This window comes from Larimichthys crocea, chromosome VI (assembly GCF_000972845.2).
Source record: "Larimichthys crocea isolate SSNF chromosome VI, L_crocea_2.0, whole genome shotgun sequence".
Lineage (NCBI taxonomy): Eukaryota > Metazoa > Chordata > Actinopteri > Sciaenidae > Larimichthys > Larimichthys crocea.
The window spans coordinates 14,037,471-14,060,128 of NC_040016.1; the positions used below are offsets into that span (position 1 = coordinate 14,037,471).

Here is a 22,658-nt window from a genome sequence, read left to right on the forward strand (position 1 = left end):
TGAGGGGAAGTCTTAGGCATAGCAAAACCAAAAAACAAAAAGAAACAAACAGTTGCTACAGTGTTGTTCCGAACACTTCTTCTTCTTCAGAAAGGGTTTTTGGTCATCGAGTCAGGCACTTCATTTTAAGTTCCCTTATGTAGCATTGAAAAGCAGAAGCCTGTAGAAAAACCCAATACATTTATCTTTGTGCTAAGCTCAGCGTCTGCTGACTGTAGCTTCATGTGTAACGTGTGAAATCATATGAACTGTCCAAAATGTTCATTACAGCAGTGCTTCTCAACCATCCCAGCAGCCTGTAGGTCTACTGGTTGTAACTAGTTCAACCAAAGTGTTTTTCCCCCTATTTTTTGTCATTTGAATAATTTATATAGACTTAACCATGTTGTTTGTTTCTCTGTGCCCTGCGATATCTAAGCTGGTAACTTGGGTGTTTCCCGCCTCAGTTACCAAAGTCAGCTGAAATAGGCTCCAGCCCTACCGTGGCCCTGATGAGGATAAACGGTTACAGATAATGGATGTATGGATGGACTTAACCAGTAAAATTATCCAGTAATTCACAAGAGTTCGGTAAATAATAAGAGTTAAGTCTAAATAAACATAATTTTGTGGAGTAGAAGTATACTGAACTGCTTTATTTCTGTTGCTAATAATCTCACAACCATAATATTTATCTCAGGTTGGGAACTATTACAGTACAACAAATACTGCAGGTTACATTGTAACCTGTATAATATCCATCTATTTTCGGTCAAAGCTGACACGGGCAAGAGGGTAAACCCTGGATGAGTCGCCAGTTCATCACAGGGCCGACACAGACAAACAACCATACACACTCACTTACGGGCAATTGAGAGTCATCAATGACTAGGAGAGTACCCGGAGAGAGCCAGACTCTCCTGGGTTGGAACGAGAAACTTCTTAATGTGGGGCGGCAGTGCTAACCACTTCACCACCGTGAATAATATAATACTATGTCAATCAAAATATTTCTTCTACATTCATTCTAACTCCTACTAAGAGATTTGAATGTGGTAAGAAATAAATAGGAAACGTGTTAAAGAAAAAAATATTTCAATATTTATTTGTGGTATAAACATGTCTTGTGTTGTTTCAATATACTGTACAATACATAGGGTCAATCGTATTTCCTTCAGTAGACAGAAAAGTGAAACTGCCCTGGTTAACATCCCCCTTGTTTTTCACACACAGACAGATTGCATCTTTTTTTCTTTTTTTTAAAAACCGTTTACAGCACAATACAAAACAGCTATTCAACGTGTGTTTTAAGCTGTAACACGATGCAAGATGTATTGTCAAAAAAATCCCTGAAAAATTCCTCACTGAGGTAACATTTTTAAAATCATTTACTTTTTCTTTCACTTTGTATTCAACGCCGTCCACCGCTCTCACGCTCATTCACGTCTTTCCCTCCCGAACACATTCTCACCCAGATGTAGCTACAAGTTTTAAGGACACAGAAACGGCCGTTCCCGTGATCTGGCAAATTTACAAACAGAGAAAAAGATTTGATTTCTCTTTCATTGTTACAAAGACACAAAAACACAAGAAAGCAGCTTGAAATCAACCATATTCTTTTTTAAATAGAAAAGCTCCGTACTGAAATATATTTCAATCCTAGGGTGCAAGTGATCAAGTCCTCAAAGGTTTTTCTTATTGTTAAGTGGGATATGACTACAGACAAGGGAAGTCCATTCAGGCATGGTAGTATTATCTTCATCTCTGATGCTATAATAATAGGAGAGGAACTTTTGCATATAAATTCATAACATATATATACTTAGATATATATTCATATTGAAAGGCCACAGGAATAGCATAGAGCACATCATATCAAAACAAGACGGAAAAAGACCATGTAATTATTAAAGCCGGGTGGTGTAATCGTCTATTGTGAAACATAACTGGCATGCTGAACCACAGCTCTGACCGTGTGACGCAGTGTCTGCGTGCGTGTGTGTTAGTGAGGGCCTCTTTCAGGTTGGTAAAGGGCACGTAAGCCCGACATTTTGGACACCCCAGGTGAAATGTTACTTCAGTCCACAAGAGCCATAATCGAGCTGGATCTTGTATAATTATACAGAATAGATATAGTACAAAAGAAGAAGATTTTAAAAACGTTGACGTCTTGGATCTACAAAATACTGCAAAAAGGTGTTTTGATATATTGCAGAGTAACAAAGAGGACCTTGTGTGACCCGTTACGGCAAAAAGACAGCTCGCTGTCCGTTATTACCATGTTCTGATTCAAATAACAGATAAAGAAATGTTTTTTGTTTTTTTTTTATACAATGTTTTTCTAAAGTGAGATATAAAGAGTATTGAACAGTCAGCATTAGAAACAAGTTAGAAAGATTATATAAGGCCAGCTAAAACCAACCCTGTTCAGATTCAACTGCTGTCCCCTCTGAAACCCAGTCCATTGTTTCCTGTGTAGACCCCGTCCACATCATCGCTTTCAAAACAAATTCCTGTAGTTTGCCATTAATAACGGGACCCATGCAAGAAGAAGTGTCCATTCTTCTTTTATTTGTGACATTTACACCAACTCCAGGCCTGAGGAAGAAGTTGGTTGAAAATGTCACAAATAAAAGAAAAAACTAAAAAGGAGCTGTGACTCTAGTCAAGCATCTATCCCACAGAGCTTTTGTGGCTGTGCATTATTTAATATTTTTCTAAAATCGCAACTTGTGAATGAGCAGTGGTTGTGAGCAGATAGTCCTTTCTTTCTCCTCAGGGGGAAAAAACAATTTAAGTGCTTTATGAATATGAAATTCCAAACTTTAATTAAAATAAATAAAGTAATTCTGCTCACTGTGTGATGGACATCATGGCTGCCAATTTATTACAACAGCAAGAGTGTTTTTTCTGTAGACAGATTCACACTCCAACAACTGCCTCTGTGTTTTTAGGCCCACTGGTTTCGTTTCATGATTTGTTTATCTCTTTACTTCACGTCATATTTTTTTGAATGAAGCCTGCCCACATATTAGGGCGTTGATTACACTCATGAATATAAGGTACTAATCAAGTTAAAACGAGTGATTCACAACAACGTTTGTGCTGCTACAAGCTGAATCAGATTAAAATGTTCTTGCATGACACCCAATGTAGCTACAGTACAGACGCTGCCAATAGTCCAAGTTGTTGCTGCAGTGTTGTTCCACTCATAGGAAGAAACCTACTGACAACTACTGCAGCAGACGTCTTTCTTTTTAAGGTGTTTCAGATGTGAACAGGGTCTAAGAAAACTCCTTAACTACATGCTGTGTACCGCTGTTTTCAGCAGCAACAGCAGTTAAAAAAACGGTCCCCATCGACCAACTTCCCACCTGGTAAAGCAACATCCAACCTGTGGTTATGTAATGTTAGAGAGCATACAGTACCACAGCATGCTCAGGTATACAAAATAATATATATATTTATATTTATTTATTTATATAAATTTGTGTTCAATATATCTTTCATATAATATACCCAAGGCTTAAGGGTGAATCAACTCAGACAAACTTTTCTTTGACAAAACGGGTGATCCCTTTACAGAAAGACCTTCTTTCCGCTTTCTCCAATGCAGTTAAGGGACGTGGCGCTATTTAAGTAGCTAAGTGCAGTCTGTAGTTGAGGCCAGTCCCAGTTCACAACACTATAATCCAACCATAATCACAGCCCCCTTGTCATGCAGTCCTTTTATTGACAAATTTGTACCTAAAAGGAACCAAAGACAGGACTACAAATGAACAACTTCCTCTTAGGCGAAAGGAGGAGTAAGATAATACAAGAGTGTTGAGGCACTTCCTTGCCCAAGGTTGCCAAGATAAGCTGCCCAAAAAGATGTTAACACTGCTTTAGCATCCCCCAACCTCTCATTCAAGTCTCTACCTCAAAGTACAAAAGTCAGAGCTGTTAGAGGTTGCAATGAACCACATCAGACTGAAATGAAACAACTGAAATAATCAAAACAGCTGGTGGAAACAACCGGTACTTCTTGTTAGGCAATTCGTTAAACAGTCATAAGGGGAAGGAAGTAGGAACTTGGAACTTGAAGTTGAAAACAGTTGGCCAAATATCAAATCTACCCAACCACGATTCAACTGATAAGTCCTAACCCTCCATGCCCTAACCCAAACCTTTGCTTCAGGGCCCGAGTTCCTGCTCCCTCCCCACTCCACTGTGCAGCTGTTGGGACTCGTCGCAGCCTGGGACTGGCCTCTCCTCTCCGCTCGTCTTCTCTGAATGTCTCTTTATCTGCCTGCTTTCAAGCACTGGCTCCAAGTGCCAACAAGTCAATGGCTACACCACTGTGCAAACTGCATTAGGTCATTACAAACCTAAAAGAAAAACGAAACTTCAAAAAAAAGAAAAAAAAAGAAAGAAAAAAAAGAGGACAACTCGGAATATCACAACAACGTTCCTTTTTGTTGGCGTCACCACAACCATCCCCCTTCTTTAGTTTTACATTCTCTTAAGCCATTAATGGATTGGATAGATATGATTTCTATGCGTATATATTTATATAAGGTATAGATTTGTGCGTAAATGTACACAAAAATATACAAAAATGCATATAGACATACTGAATTTGTTACGGACTGCCCATACGTTTTCTGCTATGTACGTTAACATACAGTACAGTACAAACATACATACTTTGTGTGTGTGTGTGTGTGTGTGTGTGTGTGTGTGTATTCCTTGGTTTATAAAACTCTACATTCAGTAGAGCGAGATTTCCTACAAGTAAATCCCAGATTCTCCACTTGGCACCAGTCAGCTCAGCTCAAGAGCCGAGACAGAAAGACAGAGAGGATGTTGTTGTCTCATAAATCGAGCGCTGTAGATTTTTCCATGTTCCTATCTTTGTATGAAGCTGTCTGTCCTGATGCCGCCTTTCGCTCAGTTTCTCAGTCAGTTAAGTCTCCACGTTACAAGACAAGTCGATAGGGGTTCTTCCTCCCTCGATTTCAATCAAATCCGAGGAGGACGCCATCGTAAAAACCCGTCTGTCAGTTCTGGGTTTCAAAAAAACCCTCCCTTTTCCCCCTTTCAACGTGGCATCTGTAACTTCCCCTGTCCCTCCACCGTTGCTCTGTAGCCAGGCTCTCAGACAACGAGCCACCGGGAGGCTAAAACATTCATTAAAACTGGCTGCTGGCCTCCAGTGCAGCCGCTTGTTGCCATGGTAACAACAACACCTCGACCCCCCTCTCCATAAAAAGGGACAGTCTCCATGTCTAATTTTCATGTGGACTCCAGTGTGTCCAGTTGAAACACGTTGTGATTGGTCGGGGTGGTGAAGAAGAGCTGGTCGTGCGGCGGGGAGGTCGAGCGGTTGTCGCAGGGGCTGTTGAGTCCCAGCGTCCGCTCAAAGTCCAGGAGTTGGCCCATGAAATTGAAGTTTGGGGAAATGTTGGATTTTTTCCGCTTGACGAAGTCATACGCGTCGTTAAGCGACAGGTTCAGCTTCTGCATCAGGTAGGCCACCGTGACGGTCACCGACCGGCTGATCCCGGCCAGGCAGTGCACCAGGATGCCACACTTTTTGGAGCGCGCCTCGTCTGAGGTAGCGGAGGACGACGGGAGTGGAGAGGACGGGAAAAAGAGAAGAGGGGGAAAAGAGGATTAGATTAGTGTTAAAACCTGTTTCGGTAATACACCTTCAAATTACTTTAAAACCAATCCTTTCAGGTAGGAGTGCATAATATGTTGGAAACCAACATCATAATACAACAATATTTCTTTGTGAATTGAGATTTAATAATGTTTTCATTTTCACATGTCATTTGTTTGGTTTAATGTGATTTTATAGGGTTGATATTGCTGTTGATTATACTGTAAAATTTAATATGGAGCCAAGGAAGAGTAATAACTAATACGGATCCTAATAAACGACGAAAACATTTCAGAATAACACAATATGATAAATATGCTAAATCGCATTTAAAAATAGTATTTTTTAAAGCCTATGTTCACAATAAGCTTGTTACTATGAGCGACGGGATCCTGCCTGAAAATGAGGACATTTTCGGTTTCACGCGGCATATTTCTGCATTTCCGTTTTTTTCTCAGTGGTTTGAAGTCAGCCCAGTTAAAAAAAAAAAAAAAAGTGACGCCATATCACTCTTTGATCTGATGTCTGATACATCAGAAGGTTTTCAGTGTGAAATAATACCTAAAAATGTTAAATTTGTTCCACTTATTTAATGATTACCATTTAATCATTGTGGCTTAAAAGCTTCACATGTAATGAAAACGTGTAACGCAGGTGTAACATAGCATATTTTATTAGTATTTAATTACGACTACATTAGGAAAATTAATTTCAGTTCACTGAAAGTCAACCGGCCCTACTTCAAGTGATATATTTCCTTTTCTCAATGACACCAGAAAGCCACATTTCATTCTGCTTTCTAGCTCTCAGGAAAACCTGAATAAAAACAAACATCTTACATTATTAACGGGCTACATCCATCCAACTTCTATCAGTTTCGAGCCTTTGCACTCGCATCACTACAGGCCATTAGAGTGAAAGTGCCTCTTTCCTTTCTTTCTCGCTCACGCTCCCTTTCATCCTCTCCTTTATCTCTCTCTCTGCCTCTCCTCACTCTCTTTGCCTGCATCTCTTGTTCTAGGATTGGGGTCAGTTGGCTCACGAGCTCAGGCTGCCAAGCCAAACGCCAAATCGAATTGTGATGTGATGTGTGCTCACTTTCTCGATAAAAGGAACCAGGAGAAATCCTCATGTTCCCCCTCCACAATCTTGAATACATCAAGAAACACGTTCATTCAGTAATTCCAGATATTTAAGGAATCCACAGTTAAGGAAACAGAACAGAGCAAGGTCACATCTGGGTCTCCTTTTCAGCCTGAGCGGCTCACCTTTACCCATAATTACCCTGCTGTTCCTAAAAAGACTTGATGTAATCCCTGCACATTACAGCCCGCCAGACAGCACCATTTAACATCAGCACGGAGCAACCTCTGTGCTCTGGCATATGTTACACTTCCTCCCACCTAAGCAGAGACATTCATCTAGAAAAGACGTTCTCATTGACTCATCACAGTGGGAATTTAATCCGGGAAGCAGTCACAAAGAATGATGGGAATGATGGGAAATACTGAAAATATGAGACGAGATGGGGGCTTAAGTTCTTGTGGCTTTAGTATGATGCCATCCTCAAAGAATCTACGTCCATGTTTTATTCAAAACGTTCCTCTATGTTTGGGAATTCATATTAGAACAGTAAAACAGACAGCTCACTGTTCAAACGCAGCTCACTAAAAGAGATTTTTTTTATGATTTGCAACTAATTTTGTCCACAAAATTATATGACAGAAATGATTTGTGTTCAAATGTAGAATAAATGTAGACAAAGAAAGTAATGGAGGGCAGACTTAACATCAACAACAAATCTAACGCTCAAGTCGGTCGTTGATTTATTGACCGGTTGATAGTTTTATTTTTATTTAGCGTTAACTGCTTTGGTGCTTCAAATATTCAGAGTTTGAAAGAAAGATTGGTTGGATAAGTAATCTGACAACACTACTTTGGTCTCTGGAAACTTTTCACAAACATTTTAATATTCTGACATATAAATATGTATAATAATCATGCAGCATTAATAACAAACACAGCTAAAATTATTAGTCATTTAACAGAAAATACACCATCATCAACAGTTTTGATGATGGTGTATTTATTTAATTAAGCAAAAATTCCAAATATTTGATAGTTCAAGCTCCTCAGATATGAAGATTTGCTTCTATTTTCTGACATTTTATGAGACTGAAACCCCACTGTAACTGTAACTAAAACATAACATAATATAATGTGGAGTTCTCTCCACCTTTACTTACCAATGAATGAAATGGCCTCAGGGAAAAACTGAGAGAGGTTCTGGCTCCAGTGATCAGAGATGGGGATCTGTTTGTACTTGAAGTCCCCTTCGTGCTCGAACATGTTGGGCAGGTTGGGCGTCACGTTGAGGATGTACTTGATATTGTACTTGCTTAGCACATCCAGATTGGTGGAGTCTTTGGCACAGCCCAGGTAAAGATACGGCAGGATCTGGACGGGAAACGCTGGCTGGTTGTTGGGGAGCGGACTGCCCTCCGACTCTGTTGCGCTGCCTGGCTCGCGGTCAGATTCCCCGTCTGAACAGTCTGAGCTGATGCGGAGTCCTCCCAGGCCGAGGACAGAAGCTGGCGGGGAGCTGCTGGGACAGGAGCAGTCCAGATTGGTCTCGCAGTGCTCGGGGTACTCCGACTGGAACTTGTTGAAGCCCCCTGGAAAAGAGCAGAAAGGGGGCAAATTTAGGATAAAACCAAGAAAATCAGATGACTGGGTGGTATAAAGAATTTGTTAGAGTAAGACCACAGGCAGGCTAAAATGTGTACAGCCTTTAGGTTTTTTTTTTTGGAACAGGTGTGAATAAATAACTCGATAAATAAAATTCAGTTAGAAAAAATAACAATGATTAAACTAGTTACTATCAAATCCACTTAAATTGTGTCATTTTTGTGGAATGTATAAAAAACATTATGGGTATATGGATTTTTTTTGGATTATTGGTGTCTTAGTTTAGTCTGAGGTACTTGTAAACGTGGTTGTGGGGTACATGATTTTTATTTTCGGCATGCTAATTTTGTGTTTCGACATTGTGAATGGAAACTTAGTACAAGGCCAGCAGGTTTTCTGCCTCTGTCATCCTTGTCGTTTTCGAGTATGTTTTAAACTGTGCAGAACAAAACTTGAAAATAAAAACAAACGTGACGGTGGTAAATAATGATAAGCTATCAAACACGCATTATATCACAGTAAATTCATTTTCTAATTACATTTCATGCTCAGCAGTCTCCAGATGGGGTGTAGTGGAGGCTATGCAAATAAAATGACTTTACATACCTTTTTAATTCACTCACACAAAGATGAAAACATCCCACATAGTGTTTAACTTGTCTTTTCTGCCATGATATAGGCACTACTACATTATGTATTGATGTGACAATAAGGTGACATTTATGTGGTTATGTTTAAACAAACATGCCGGACAGATGTGCTCCATTGAGAAAAGCTGCGGCCTGAGGAGAAGCAGCATAGCAGGACACTCACTACTCAGCTCAGTGGACTTTTTGTGAATGGCAGCTCGGCTTGTGACTCTACTGAAACATTTCTATGATCACCAATAAACCAAAACACAGCCATATCTTATAATGTCGCCATGTTCTTTACATACATACATATATATATATATATCCGTGTGTTTATAAAAATGAGGATAAAATGTTTTATTTCTGTGCTGGAGGATTATTCAGAGTGCGTCGTCGTCTCCTCGTTTCTCTTTTCATTCATAAAAAAAATAAAAAAAACGTCTTTTCCTAAAGGAGCACAACATGGCGGGGCCATTTCTGCACCATTTAATATAAAACACATAAGACAGATCTATAGATTTAAGACTTATCTATTAAACGTTTATGATCTAATAATTAAAATAATGAACAAAATACTTTATGTCAGCAGTAAGAGAAGTTATAATATAAGTCTGTTATAATAGTTGAGATAATAACAATATTCTCTGTAATAACAGACGAATGTAACGCTGGGTCATTATGAGACAATAAATAAATAAACTTTAGTCTGAAGTCGGTGGATAAAATGACCCCCTACAAACAATCTTAATCTCTAATAACGTTTTATTCTCATATTAATGCCACATATGTGACCAAATGTCAAACGTTTTGTCCAATATGAGACACCATGAGACAAAATTCAATAAATACACATGTTAATCAAATGATCCCAGGTCAGATAAACATGATTAATGTTGATGTGTTAGTATTAATTGTATGTTTAATGATGACATCTTTATCTAATTAACTCAAAGTGAAATGATCCATCTTTCTGCTGCTGGAGTGAGTGTGTGTGTTTTTTTTATTTTTATGAATTAACCTGCAGATTTAAAGCCACCAGTGTCTGATCTTACCCTCCAGATAAAAAGCCTTGCACCCGTCGTCCCGCAGTTTCTGCAGAAGCAGCCCCAGCACGGAGCTCCCCAGCCCGGACTCCTGTCGCTCCGGGGTCGCCTCGTCGTAAAGAACCACCACATCCGTCTTACACCGCTTGACAAATTTCTCCTTGTCCTCATTGTTGGGGATAATGGAGCGGATTGGGAGGTTACCCTTCTTCAACCTCCGGAGCATGAGGCCCGGGATGGCCAGGTTGATGGCCGACTCGATGTGCGAGGACTCGTACAGCTCATGGGGTCTGCAGTCCAGCAGCAGCAGAGAGCTGGCCCCGGACTCCAGCTCCTCCTGCAGCCACTCCACGCTCTTACTCGACATCATCATCATAGTCACGATCACAGAGCCTCTCCACAGATGGTTAATTTTCATCAGGGAAACGTTAATCCGCCTGTCTCCTGGTGCGACATGAAAAAAACAACACAGCGGAATAGATGGAAAGAAGAAAAATCACGGCGCTAAACTTCCCTTCCCGCGGCCACCACCAACACCGCCACCACCGCCGCCGCCGCTGGTCCTGCGGGGCGCGCACACACACGCACCCAACACACACTTCCACACACGCACCCACATCCAACACGCACGCACAGATGCCCCTCTGGTTGGAGCAGGAAACTTGAACATGCAGAGGTTTGTTTCCCTCCTTCCTTCAGTCCGATAGAAGTGGAGGTTTCATTCCAGTCCATCGACGTCCATTTGGCGAGGTCCGCTCCAACTTTGACGCGTCCCCAGACCGACAAAATGTCCCAGAGATGCCTCGTTAGTGTCTTAGGTTGTGAGTTCAGGATGACTTGCGGTTGCTAAAAGCCCATGATTACTGTTAGTGTTTGACATGCTGGCCCGCGGAGCGCCTCTGGTTTGTCATTTCCACTGGATGCGTTGAAGAGGCTCTGCGGGCTTGTCATTGAGGAGAGGGAGGAGCGGAGAGATTTAAAGGTGCAGAGCTGCTGGAGACTCAGGAGCGTTTGCATGACATTCATAACCATTCATTGATAGTCTTTACAATATAGTCTAACTTTGAATGACGCATTTGACTTGGTAAATCTTAATGGTGCTGCACATCCATGTAACCATTGATTTATTTGTTTCTATGAGTCAAGCTTTTTAAATTGTCTGTAATAAAGTTAACTCTTGACGTAATACTTTAATTTAAAAGGTCCAGTTTGTAAGACTTAAGGGGCAGAAATTGAATAAAATCTCCATAATTATGTTTTCATTAGTGTATAATCACCTGAAAATAAGAATCATTTTTATTTTTGTTACCTTAAAGGTCCAGTGTGTAGGATTCTGTTGCATTTAGTGGTGTGTTTGCTGCATTGCAACTTCCTCACATCACCCTGGCCTTGCTAGTGTAAAAGAGAAACAGCACTTGAAAGGCTGTGTCTAGAGTCAGTGTTTAGTTTGTCTGTTCGGGGCTACTGTAGAAACATGTTGTGTCAACATGGCAGCCTCCAGGTAAGAAGACCCAAGAGCAAGCGCTTGGAAAAAGTTTGACTTAGTAAATCTTAATGGTGCTGCACATCCATGTTTTTCCAAGCGCTTGCTCTTGGTGCAATTTTTGGGTCTCTGTACATAATATTATAAAGACCTGCTCTGTATGGAAAGTGTCATGAGATAACTTTTATTATGCTGTTATGATTTGGCGCTATATAAATAAAATTGAATTGAACTGAATAATTTTTAAGGAACACAAAAAAAGATTCTTATTTTCAGGTGATTATATATGTATGAAAACATGGTTATAGATATTATATTCCATGTCTGCCTTATTTTGAAAAGAGAGACCCCCAATCTTACACACCGAACCTTTAAAATGAACCTTTTTTATAGCTACAGGTGTTGAGGATCCTCTTATACAGTAGAGTCACCATGTTGCACCATCATGTTTCTACAGTAGCCCAGAATGGACAAAACCAAACCTGGCTCGGGAGGTGAGGGTGAAGTGATGAGATTGCAGTCAGCAACTATACTGCCAAATGACCTCAAAGTGTGATTGTTTAAAAAAAATAATACTGTTTCCAGGACCAAGAATCAACTTTTAATCTCAACATGTAAACCAACATGTCCTTAAATTTCTCCGAAAAATGGACATTTGAATGATCCATAGGTACCTGCAATAACTCCCCCCACTTCCTAACTCTATTGAACAGTCTTTACTAAAATTATTTTTCTCCTACAGTCAATAATTGGTAGCATGCATTGTTTCTGGTAAGTTCCGAATAAAACTTGTAAACTTGCTTTATTTTTCATTTTAAGTGTGATTACAGTCAGCAGATTAGGGTGCCATACTGTAATCGTGGATGTGTTTCACAAAGTGACAGAGATGTTCCCATATTTGCTGCCCATATTTGACACAGTCACATCTTTTATAAAGCAAGGCGGACAAAAGAAGAAACCATGATAACAATTTAAGAAACAGTGAAACATCAGTACGTTTTTACACTCACATACTTTTGTTCACACTGGATCCATACAGGCCAAAAAAGAAAAAAAAAAAAAAAAAAAAAAAGCGATACAACTCCAAAGTGCTAAAAAATGTTGTCTTGCAAGGAAGTAATCCTGCATTACTTGTTCATGAGCAGTCAGCAGTACTTTCTATGCAAACGTTGCTGTTTATCCACGCAGTGTTGACCAAACTCTTCAAACTTAATTATCTGTAATCATGAGACCATGTGCCCACAAATCAACCACCTTAAATGTAGTTAACTTGTGGTCAGGTGAGATTACCTTTTTATCCTGTTCAGTTATGATCGTTAATGCACGTTGAGTAATGTTTGTGGGCCAGAGTTGTAGCGCAAAACTCTGGATCTTGTACATTGGCGTTCTCTGTGGACACTTTCTGTTGATTTGTGTACATCAGAATGAATCCACCACTATAGCTCAAACTGGTAACCTGTTCGTATCTTTTTCTATAAATTGTTTGGTAAGACAATTTTATCATCAAGTCATTTTCTGATTAACTGATTAATTGTTTGATCTGAAAATATGGAGAAAAAAAATAGTGAAAAATGCACAAGCTGAGGCTGACAAGGTGACGTCCTCGTAGTGGTTGTTTTAGACGACCAATAACCCGAGACTCAAAGTTATTTTAAAAAATGTTTCAAAATCATTGATTTTTCTCAATTTTAATATGTTTTTTTTTATTGTATTCCATTATTGCATGTTTTATTCTATTTTATTCCCTGTATTTTAATTTGCCAGATTTTCTTTTTTTAATTGTAGTGCTAAATAGTTTTAATCTTGATTTTCATGTAAAGCACGTTGTAACCTTTCGAACGCTGCTGTATTAATAAAGTTTGTAACTCTGATTAATGCCGGTAATGTTATATGGGATTTTGTTCTGAAAATAGCTGAATGGTGCTGGTGAACCTGCTCCATTACACAAACCATCACTGGGTCATCACTACGTTTCACCATGAATGACCTAATAAGGCATCAGCAGGTTGTGACAGAAGCAGCGAGGGGGAAAAGAGAAGCGTTTGATTTCCTCACAGCTGCAGAGAGGAGGAGTGGGGGATGCACCAGCTGCAGACAATGGCTCTTTATCCCTGCCAGTGACTTACGCACAAACACACACACACACACACACTCACTAACAAAACACAAACACATACATACATGCATACACACAAGTACACAAACAAACACACAAACTTTAGGGCTCTTGTATTTCCACTCCCTTCATGGACAACAACAGGCTCTCTTAGAGAGTGTGTAGCTAGTGTGTGTGCGTTTGTCTACAAATTGCTCTTCAGTATTAAACAAAACATCGTCGTACATACGATCATCGGTAGCATCATGCTAGCTCGTTTTATATTTTATGTATTATGTATTGTCATTTCATGCTGTATTCTGATGATGATGATTTGTAAATGAGTCGTCACGCTCCCTCTAAATCAGTATTCGGTGGATATGTCTCATTATGATCTAAGACCACTGCTTTTGATTTACAACCGTGACTGTGACAGCTCAAATTCACACACTGTGAAAGGGTCCTTATAGGGGAACTTCACAAATATTACTCATCAAAACCTGCTTACACGACTTGGGAAATACTATTGCATACGTAAAAGAAAAGTTGTGACATATCTCCCAGAAGGGAACAGCGTAAAGTACCGATAAAATGATTCAAGTGATGTCACTTGACCCATTGACCCAAAGACTTTTAACGGTCATCATCTCGTTTGTTATTTAAGTTTTTTTTGTTCTTAGCAATACCACAAGTGGCCACAAGAACAAGTTGAGTGGTGCCACCATATCCAGCTCTCTTAATATTCATGGTTTCGAGGCTGCATTAGCTGCTATGGTTATAATCTTGAATCTCTGGCTCGATTGATGATGATGATGATATTTTTGGTTTTTCTACATAGACTACCCTGAGACACTCTTATAGAAGTACAATACCAAACTGATCCTGTAGCCTCTGAAAACATGGTTTCAGATCTTGCGGATTTCTGTGTAACCTTAAAATACATGACTAAATAATCAACAATCAAGCCTGGAAAAACAAAACAATCTTACATTTTTATTGCACAATGGTGCAGTGGTCTGCACTGTCGCCTCAACCTGCCAGCCAGCTGAGACTGTTCTGTGACTGGGGAGTCTGTGGCTGGGACTGGGACCTTTCTGTGTGGTGTTCGTATGTTCTTCCCATGTCTCTGTAGGTTCCTCAGCTTTCTCTCATTCAGTCCAACAACATGGCGGTTAATTGGTGTCTCTAAATTGCCTGCAGGTGTGAATGTGAGCATGAATGGTTGTTTGTTTCTATGTGTCAGTCCTGAAATGAACTGGTGACCTGTCCACGGTAAACCATGCCTCTCACTCAATGAGCACCAGCACCCCGCAGTGCTTATAAATAATGGATGGATAGGGTTTAACCATAGACTGTATAAAATATGGACCACGTGTGTCTGTGACATGTGTGAGGAGCCATTGTGAAGCTTGCTGTTGTAGCTCTGCTCTTCTTGGCAGTGCCTAACTCTGCCTGCTCCTACCTAATCCAAAAATGAGCCATGACGTGAAGCGTGGGTGGAGCTGAAGCAGGCCTGGTTGCTGAAACCAGCCACCTGTGATGGACCCACACACAATTAGCAGTAGAGACCAAAACCATTTTTCTGTATTTCAATATGGGTGCTTACAGAGATTGACTCACCTTTGGAGCCAGCCTGAAGTGGCCGAGTCACTGAGGACTTTTGGCACTTACTTTTTCAGCCTCGGAGGTTGTCGCTTAGGTTTAACACTCAAAATCTCTCTCACACCCAGACGGTGTGGTTTGATCAGATTTGTATGACAGTGCAAACAAACCAAACAACCCTACAACTGCCCAGAAGTACACCTTTTCCCCAGAAGATTCCCACCCACTTTAGTTTTTTGCTCAAATATAGAAACTTATTGAAAAAAGACATTTTCTGTTTCTAATTCTTCAGAAATGTTGGATGTAGGCCTACAGTACCGAGCAGGACGAGTTACATAATAAAAGCAGAACAAGACAAATAAGCTCATGTAAAGATCTGAACAACAAAAGACATGAACTCATCAACAGCTTTATCCACTATTGTTAGTCTACTTGCTCGTACATGAATCAACAGCCTTTAATCTGTCTTTTTGGAAAGCACAGGAGCTTTCAGATAGTCTATGTACACACATTTTCCTGTTTCACAATACTTCCAGTCTCTGTCAAGAAATTACCCTCCTCCATACTGCGCTGCTCTTCAGGGTTTTAATCAGATTTATTATTCTCATATTGAAATGGAATATAAGGCTGCATAAAGAAATATGACCGTACAGTAGAACTTATTCAAACAGAAAAAGCAAGATTTTATTATATGCATATATGCAATATGAATATATTCTGTGTTGACACAGAGAGTTATTCTTCATTTATGGAAAGAAAAAAACTCTGCCAGATGGAAAAGCCTTTTCCATCTTAAATCTACACTCCCTAATGGCAAGGTAATTTTCTGAGGCACAGTGGTGAGATGAGCACATTGTCCCTAAGTCCCATTAGTAAATCCAAAGCTGTAACTGAGATCCACCGTCTGAATGAAGTGTTGTTTCTCTGAATGAAAAGCGACATACTAAAACTATTACGCATCCATGCCGAATAACAAGGACAAAAATAGATCTTAAGAAGAAGAAGTGACCGCACAGTTCGGCATCCGCCGGACTGCGCCTGAAGTGAAAATCGAACCTGAACGACTTCTAAGATATCACTGATAGTCTGAGAAACTATCTTCTGAATCACAAACTTTAAGGAATTCATTTTTTGCTAAGAAATCAGTATAAGTATCCTTGGTGTTTGCTTTGACTTGTGTACTTAGTCAAAAATGTAGTACCGGTCAGCACTAGTAATCTCACATCTGTGTGCGTGGGCGGTAAAAATTGTTTGTTTCATGTCAAACACGCAGTTAACCAGTTGGAGGCTAATTCTGTTAGCCATTGCTTATAGCCCATCTGTGATTTTAGCACTTCGTAAATTACTCCCAAACGTGACTTTTTGCTATCTGCTTTGACAGTCTGGTCTTTTGCCACCGTCACAATTGGACTCCAGAAACAACTTCCAAACTATCTACCATTTTATTCTCATTTTATGCAAATGCTCGATGTTAGAATGATCAATTAGTGCCCTTCAAATTGGCAACAATGTAATAAAAACAGTAGTACCCAGAAGCTACTTTCTGCTAACAATCCGACATGACTCTATGCTTATGAAAGAATACGCAACCTAGTCCACTGACTGCTAGCTATTGTGTGAACTACTCAGTCAGTGAACATGGCATTGATTTTTGACACAGCCTAGGTTAAGAGAGGGAGCTAGTGACTTTTTACCCAAATGTTTTCATGTTGTAAATAGACAGACAACTTAAACAGTCAGGGCTATGTTGGCTTTTTTTAAAGGAAAGACGTTTTTTTTTTTACAAACTTGCAGGTTGTACATGACGTACCACAGTAGCATGCCATTGAATTTGAGTATCTCCGTAGCAACCATAACTCTCAGATAACTGCTGCCATGGGAACCACTCAACCAGATGCTTGAGCTGTTTCACTTAATAAGACCAAAAAAATGCATGATTACTGTAGTATTGTTACAATCCATATTTCCTTACACAAAAAGCCAGAAGAATTAAAACTTTAGTTCCACTCTCATGAGTACGAATGAAGAAAAAAAGTGCACTTCCGACAGAATAATCTGATCTCTGTGGATTCGTCTGGGAGCAGCTTTAAACTCATAATTTCTGAGGCAGAAAATCTGCCCATATCCCTGGAAAATCACCCTGGGTTGTATCCAGTATTTAGAAAAAGTCTCCCATTCATTGTCAGTGGAACAGCTCCAAAACCCTTTGGTTTCACAGATTAAAATGTTCTTGATTCAAGCTCCTGCAGAGATTTAAACTTCATGTTTACAAGACTGAGCTGTACCTGTTCATTAGGCAGGATTTGTAGTACTTTGGCCCTGATGAACCTATGTGATAAATAAAATAACTTGTCCTGTCTATTATAATTATAATATTCTTCATATACATCATGACAAAGTAAATTCTCCCCCTTTCCTCCTAAGGAAACTAACTTCGGTCTGCTTCATGTTTTTGTTTGAGGTCTCTTTAAGGCAGACTGTGGTTTAAACCCACTCACCTCAGTGATGGAGTGAGGTGGCCACCCCTCTCCCACGCTAACACTGGCATTTCCTCTGGTGTTTCCTTTGCCCCCAAACATGCAGGTCGCCAACACATAAAAAACAGGCCTGGAAAATGTATCAAGGCATTCTGTCTGTCTCTGTTCAGTTGCTCTGTGATTTCTATCTATTCATTAAACGCTAACATATGCAGGTACATAGATGGTTTACTGGAAATTATTACACAGTGACTGAAAAGTGACTTTTTATTTTCATATTATTGTGAATAGAAAATTACAAGCTTGACCAAAGCAATATTTGCTGAAACGCTCTTGTGTTACATTGCAGTAAAGCATAGCTTCGGGCAATTGCTGTACGGCTTTATTCTCAGTACAGCGCATTGTAAGATAAAACATTGCTATTTGCCTAAGTTTTTCCTTATTTCATTACTATCATTTAGGTATTGTTCTTCTGTTTGGTGAATTATATAGTTGTACTTTTCATAAACAAGTTACAAAATGTTTTAGAAAAGAAATAAAACCAAAACATTAACAGGTGAGAGTTTAATAAAAATGAGATTAAAGTAAAATGCAAGTTAAATTATGCCACTTGGGTTACACCCAGGCTTGTATGAGGTGAGCAGGTCAGAGGTACAGTTAAGAGGCAGTCTATTATGTCACATAAAAACAATTGTTGAAAATCTTAAAAACTGATCTAAAGTGTACAAGTGACTTCTGTCAAGAGACTAAAATTGGGTAATGTATTGTATGTATTGAACCATTCAGTAGGTGTGATTGAATTATGGCCTGTTATCAAGGGTGAGGACAAAGCACATAGAGTACATGTAGCTACCTGCCTCCAACAAACAACTGCTTCACCTTAGACAAATGTAATAAAACACCTGAACGCTTCCTCAAATGTAGGAAACATCTGGGATGAGATTCTCGGATGTTCACAGCAGAAAAAGGAGGCCAGTATTAATGCTCTTCAGTGGAAGTGTGTGTGAGCACTGACTGCGATTAATATTTCAGAGATTTCAAGAGATAGTCCAAGTGTGGCTGTGTGTGTATGTAAGTGTATATTTTATATATGTGGTTTGTGTTGAAGAGAGATGAACACATGCGATGAAGTCACTCAGTTGAATTCATTATTAAAGACTAAAAGACAGAGAAAGAGATAGAGACTGACATAACACAGAAAAGGAGAGAGAGAGAGTTTGAGAATGGATTTAAGGAAGAGCTGAATGAGTGAAGGTGATGTCAGTTCATACAAACGAACATCTGAATTAAATCTCTCTCTCTAGCCGTAATTTACATACATCTCTGATCTATACACATTTGGCAAATTGGAAGTGTATTTGTCCAATCTAGGATTAATCTTTTAAATTTCAAAGTCAAAAACATAATAATAACAATAATATCAAGCTGTAAAGTGCTCCCGTAAGGTCCACTGACCTTTTCTTTCCGTCAGCAGACAGCAGAGATAGGCAGGAAACAAAGAAGCAAAGGGTATGACATGCAACAAAAGTCGGAGGCTATGCGGTTATGGGACGTAATCATTCAAATACCAAGATGTCAAAGTAAGTAGACAAACCGTCCGTTAAAGAGTTAATGGCAGAAATCCACCCTAAAAGTGAGTCACCCAACCTGTCTTCAAAAATCACTCTGCTGCACTCCAAGCTTGGAGCAGATCCAGAAAACACAAACTGGGTTTGTTCCCAGTTCAAGTGACGTTTTAATAAATCACTGAACCAATATGGAAAAAGTAACAATTCAGTTTGACTCTTTATTTGAATGTTTAAATCTTTTTTTTTTTTTTAATTCACATGTAATCGTCACCCCGCCTACTGTATCTAATCACCCTGCAGAGCAAACACACTGTACCTACGTAGGTAAGATTGTAAAAATACAGAGGTGAGTCATCGTGTGTTAACTCAACCACACACATGCTCTCTCTCTCTCTCTCACACACACACACACACACACACACACACACACACACACACACACACACACACTTTCAGCCTTACCCCATTATATTACTATGACAGCTGAGAAGCAGGGCCATAAAGATAGATGGTTAAAGGTGGCCAAATAACACTTTAACAATCTGTTCTTTTTCATGAACAGTTTCACTTTCCTCCCCTCAGTTTCAGCGCGATCCAGACCGCCGAGTGTTGACTCACAGCAACATTAAGCCAGCGATTTTCAAAGCATATATAAATGACCTCATAACTACTTCTCTTACATAAATAGAAGAAAAGATCTGAATGCCAACATTCAAGGATGTCATTTCCATATGTGTGTGTGTGAAAAATCAGTTTGTGAATCAGTTTAGAAGTGAGTTGGCGTACTGTCTGTCATAACACAGCTATGGTATACAATGACAGACATTATGTTACAAAAGCTGACATACAGGGTAAAAGTGTACTTTAAGAGCTCCAACCAACGATTACATTCATTATCAATCAATGTGCTGATTATTTTCTTGATTCATCTTCAACAGTTTGATCCATGAAAAGCCTGTAAATGGTCAAAAACGTCCACGGTGACGTCTTCAAGTTGATTGTTTTGTCCAACCAACAACCACAAACCCTTACAAAAGCTGGAATCTGTGAATGTTTGACAGACGGTATTAATTAATTATAAAAGTCATTTTCACGATGATTGACGATTTAGATTTTTAACTAACAGCTCCAGTTCTTAGCCGCTCTAGAGATCTGTGTAATGACAACTTGACTGTAGCCGTTTGCCTGGCATAAACATAACACACAGCTTCAAATAATAAAGTTATTACATCGTCAGAAGGCTATAAAACATAATGACAGTGCGCTGTCACAGTGCTGAAGACATTTATCAGTTCTGAGCAGCCAAGTCCTTCTGGACAGAAATCCTTAATTCAGTAATCATGAATAGAAGAAACAAAGTAGCAGGATTTGCTTTTTAGCTGCTAAAAGAATGATTTTGTTGAATTATGAGAGTCATACATTTTTCAGTGGTTAGCTGCTTATGTTATGTCCTCTCAATCACCTCCACCCAGGAGTTTTTTTGTTTGTCTGTCAGCAGGATCACGTAAACAATGGCATGATTTTCTTTGTTGAAGTGTGTAGCATGGGCCGAGGATGAACACTGTGAGACTGAGTCAATATACATTGATCAATATACAATATACATATTGTAATATAGACATTTATTCTTGTTGTGCTTGCAGATTTGTATATTATAGAAGGCTGGTCTATTGACCTTTGTGGTCTGTGCTCTCTGAGTACCCTTAAAATTGTCTGTCTGTATGTTTATTATTAGTTAAAACAATCACTCTGCCTACTCTGAAACTGTGCGTGCCATATCCTCAAATCTAATTTATGTACACGTCAGTTTTTATGATATATGTATATACTTCTACAGTGCTGAAATTTATGAATCGTTTTGTTTTAAATGACAGAAAATTAACTGGCAACAATTTTAATAACTCGCAAAAATTTTGATTGTTGCAGCTTCTCAAACATGAGAAATTGCTTTTTTTGTGTTTGAAATATTATCTTTGGGTTTAATAAAAAACAAACAAAATATTATTAGTTGCTGCTATAACACTTTTTTTTTAAATGGTGTATTCAAGGCAAATAAGGGTCACCAAATAACACATGCTTTACATGGTATCTTGTTTTGTTACATTTCTGCTGAAAGGCTTCCTTAAATCACAGGTTTGTGTCAGCAGTCGACCTTCAGAGAGGCAGGTGATTTTAAGGTGAGGCGAGAAGTGGGATGGGAGTGGATGGGAGCGGGTGTTCTCCGAGTTGTCATCAGGTTTGTTTTATGGGTTGGCCTATTGTAAAAGTAGGTCATTAATTTTAAGCTCTCAGCACACATTTACACACCTTGAAGCGTGTGTGAGCTGGTTTTTATTTGTGTTACCTGAGCGGTGGCACCAGAGGTCATGAGTGATTTAGACGTTTAGGTCACACTACAGACACTGTAGGTTCATTCTACTGTAAGGACTTTTTTTTTGGTATTGTTTATTTAGTAAATCTAAATTATAGACGTGTATAGAATGAAAGTCTTTACTGAGAAGCAGATGTAAGTCCATGCTGATGAAAAGACGGCAGCAGAAGTGGCTTTTCTGAAGAATCTCTTCTTTCAGACTGCCATAACAGTGGTCAACAAGATTAAAAACCCTTCTTACAACAGAAGAAGAAAAAAAAAGAAAGAAAAGAAATCAAACCTCACTCCCTCCGTCCATTCACTCCCTTTGGGATCAAATGGAAAAAAGATGGTTTTGGAGCAGAAGCTGAAGCGTGGGTTGGAGGAGCAGAGTGCCAAACCTCGACTGCCGACAAGCACGGCTCAGTCTCAGAGGGGGAAGGAGTAGGAGGTGATGAGGGGAGAGAAAGGGGGGATAAGGGGGGGGAGCAGGAAATGAGGCACTGAGGAGTTTTGCCAAATCCAGCAGTGGTCAGAGAAGACATGACGGGAGTGAGGCTCGAACAAGTTTCTCCTCTTTTAAACGTGACAAAAACTGTTGTAAAGACTTTTTGGAAACTTCCACAGCCGCACATTTGACTTTTTATGTCATGAAGATGACTTCTTCAACTTTACCCCTACAATATTTTTCACATTTTCAGACACTCATGCATCTTGTCTTGTGATAGCCTATTCATAACCTCTAACTAAGGGCTATCACGGCTTGAGGAAACCATATTGTCAAGACTGACTTTTTAAGCAATTAAAAGGCTCTTTTTGTAGTAATGCTCATAAACCAGGCCGTGCTGTAATGTTCCTCACTGCTCCACCAACAACAATATATCGATTTTTAGTAATGAAAAAACCCTGCACCACCTTAACATACATAGAGCAGTACATGAAATCTGTGTGATGACACTAAAATGTGTTGCTGAGATCTATCAATATGTTGAACCGCCATGTTTCTGAACACTGCCTATAGATGGAGCCTTTTCGACAGAGTTTTAAATCAGCAACTACACTGCAGATGCCGCTAAATACTACACATCGGCCCC

General features: G+C 39.4%; 1 protein-coding gene across 1 annotated transcript; it reads right to left on the reverse strand.

Annotated features, from left to right (window-relative positions):
* Positions 1 to 1,057: 1,057 nt before the first annotated feature.
* dusp7 (dual specificity phosphatase 7) lies at positions 1,058 to 10,945 on the reverse strand. Its single transcript, XM_010746397.3, has 3 exons — positions 9,999 to 10,945; positions 7,873 to 8,301; positions 1,058 to 5,573 (listed from the first exon to the last, which is right to left on the reverse strand). The coding sequence occupies exons 1-3, from the start codon at positions 10,405 to 10,407 to the stop codon at positions 5,257 to 5,259; spliced, it is 1,155 nt and encodes a 384-aa protein (XP_010744699.1). The 5' UTR covers positions 10,408 to 10,945; the 3' UTR covers positions 1,058 to 5,256.
* Positions 10,946 to 22,658: the final 11,713 nt, after the last annotated feature.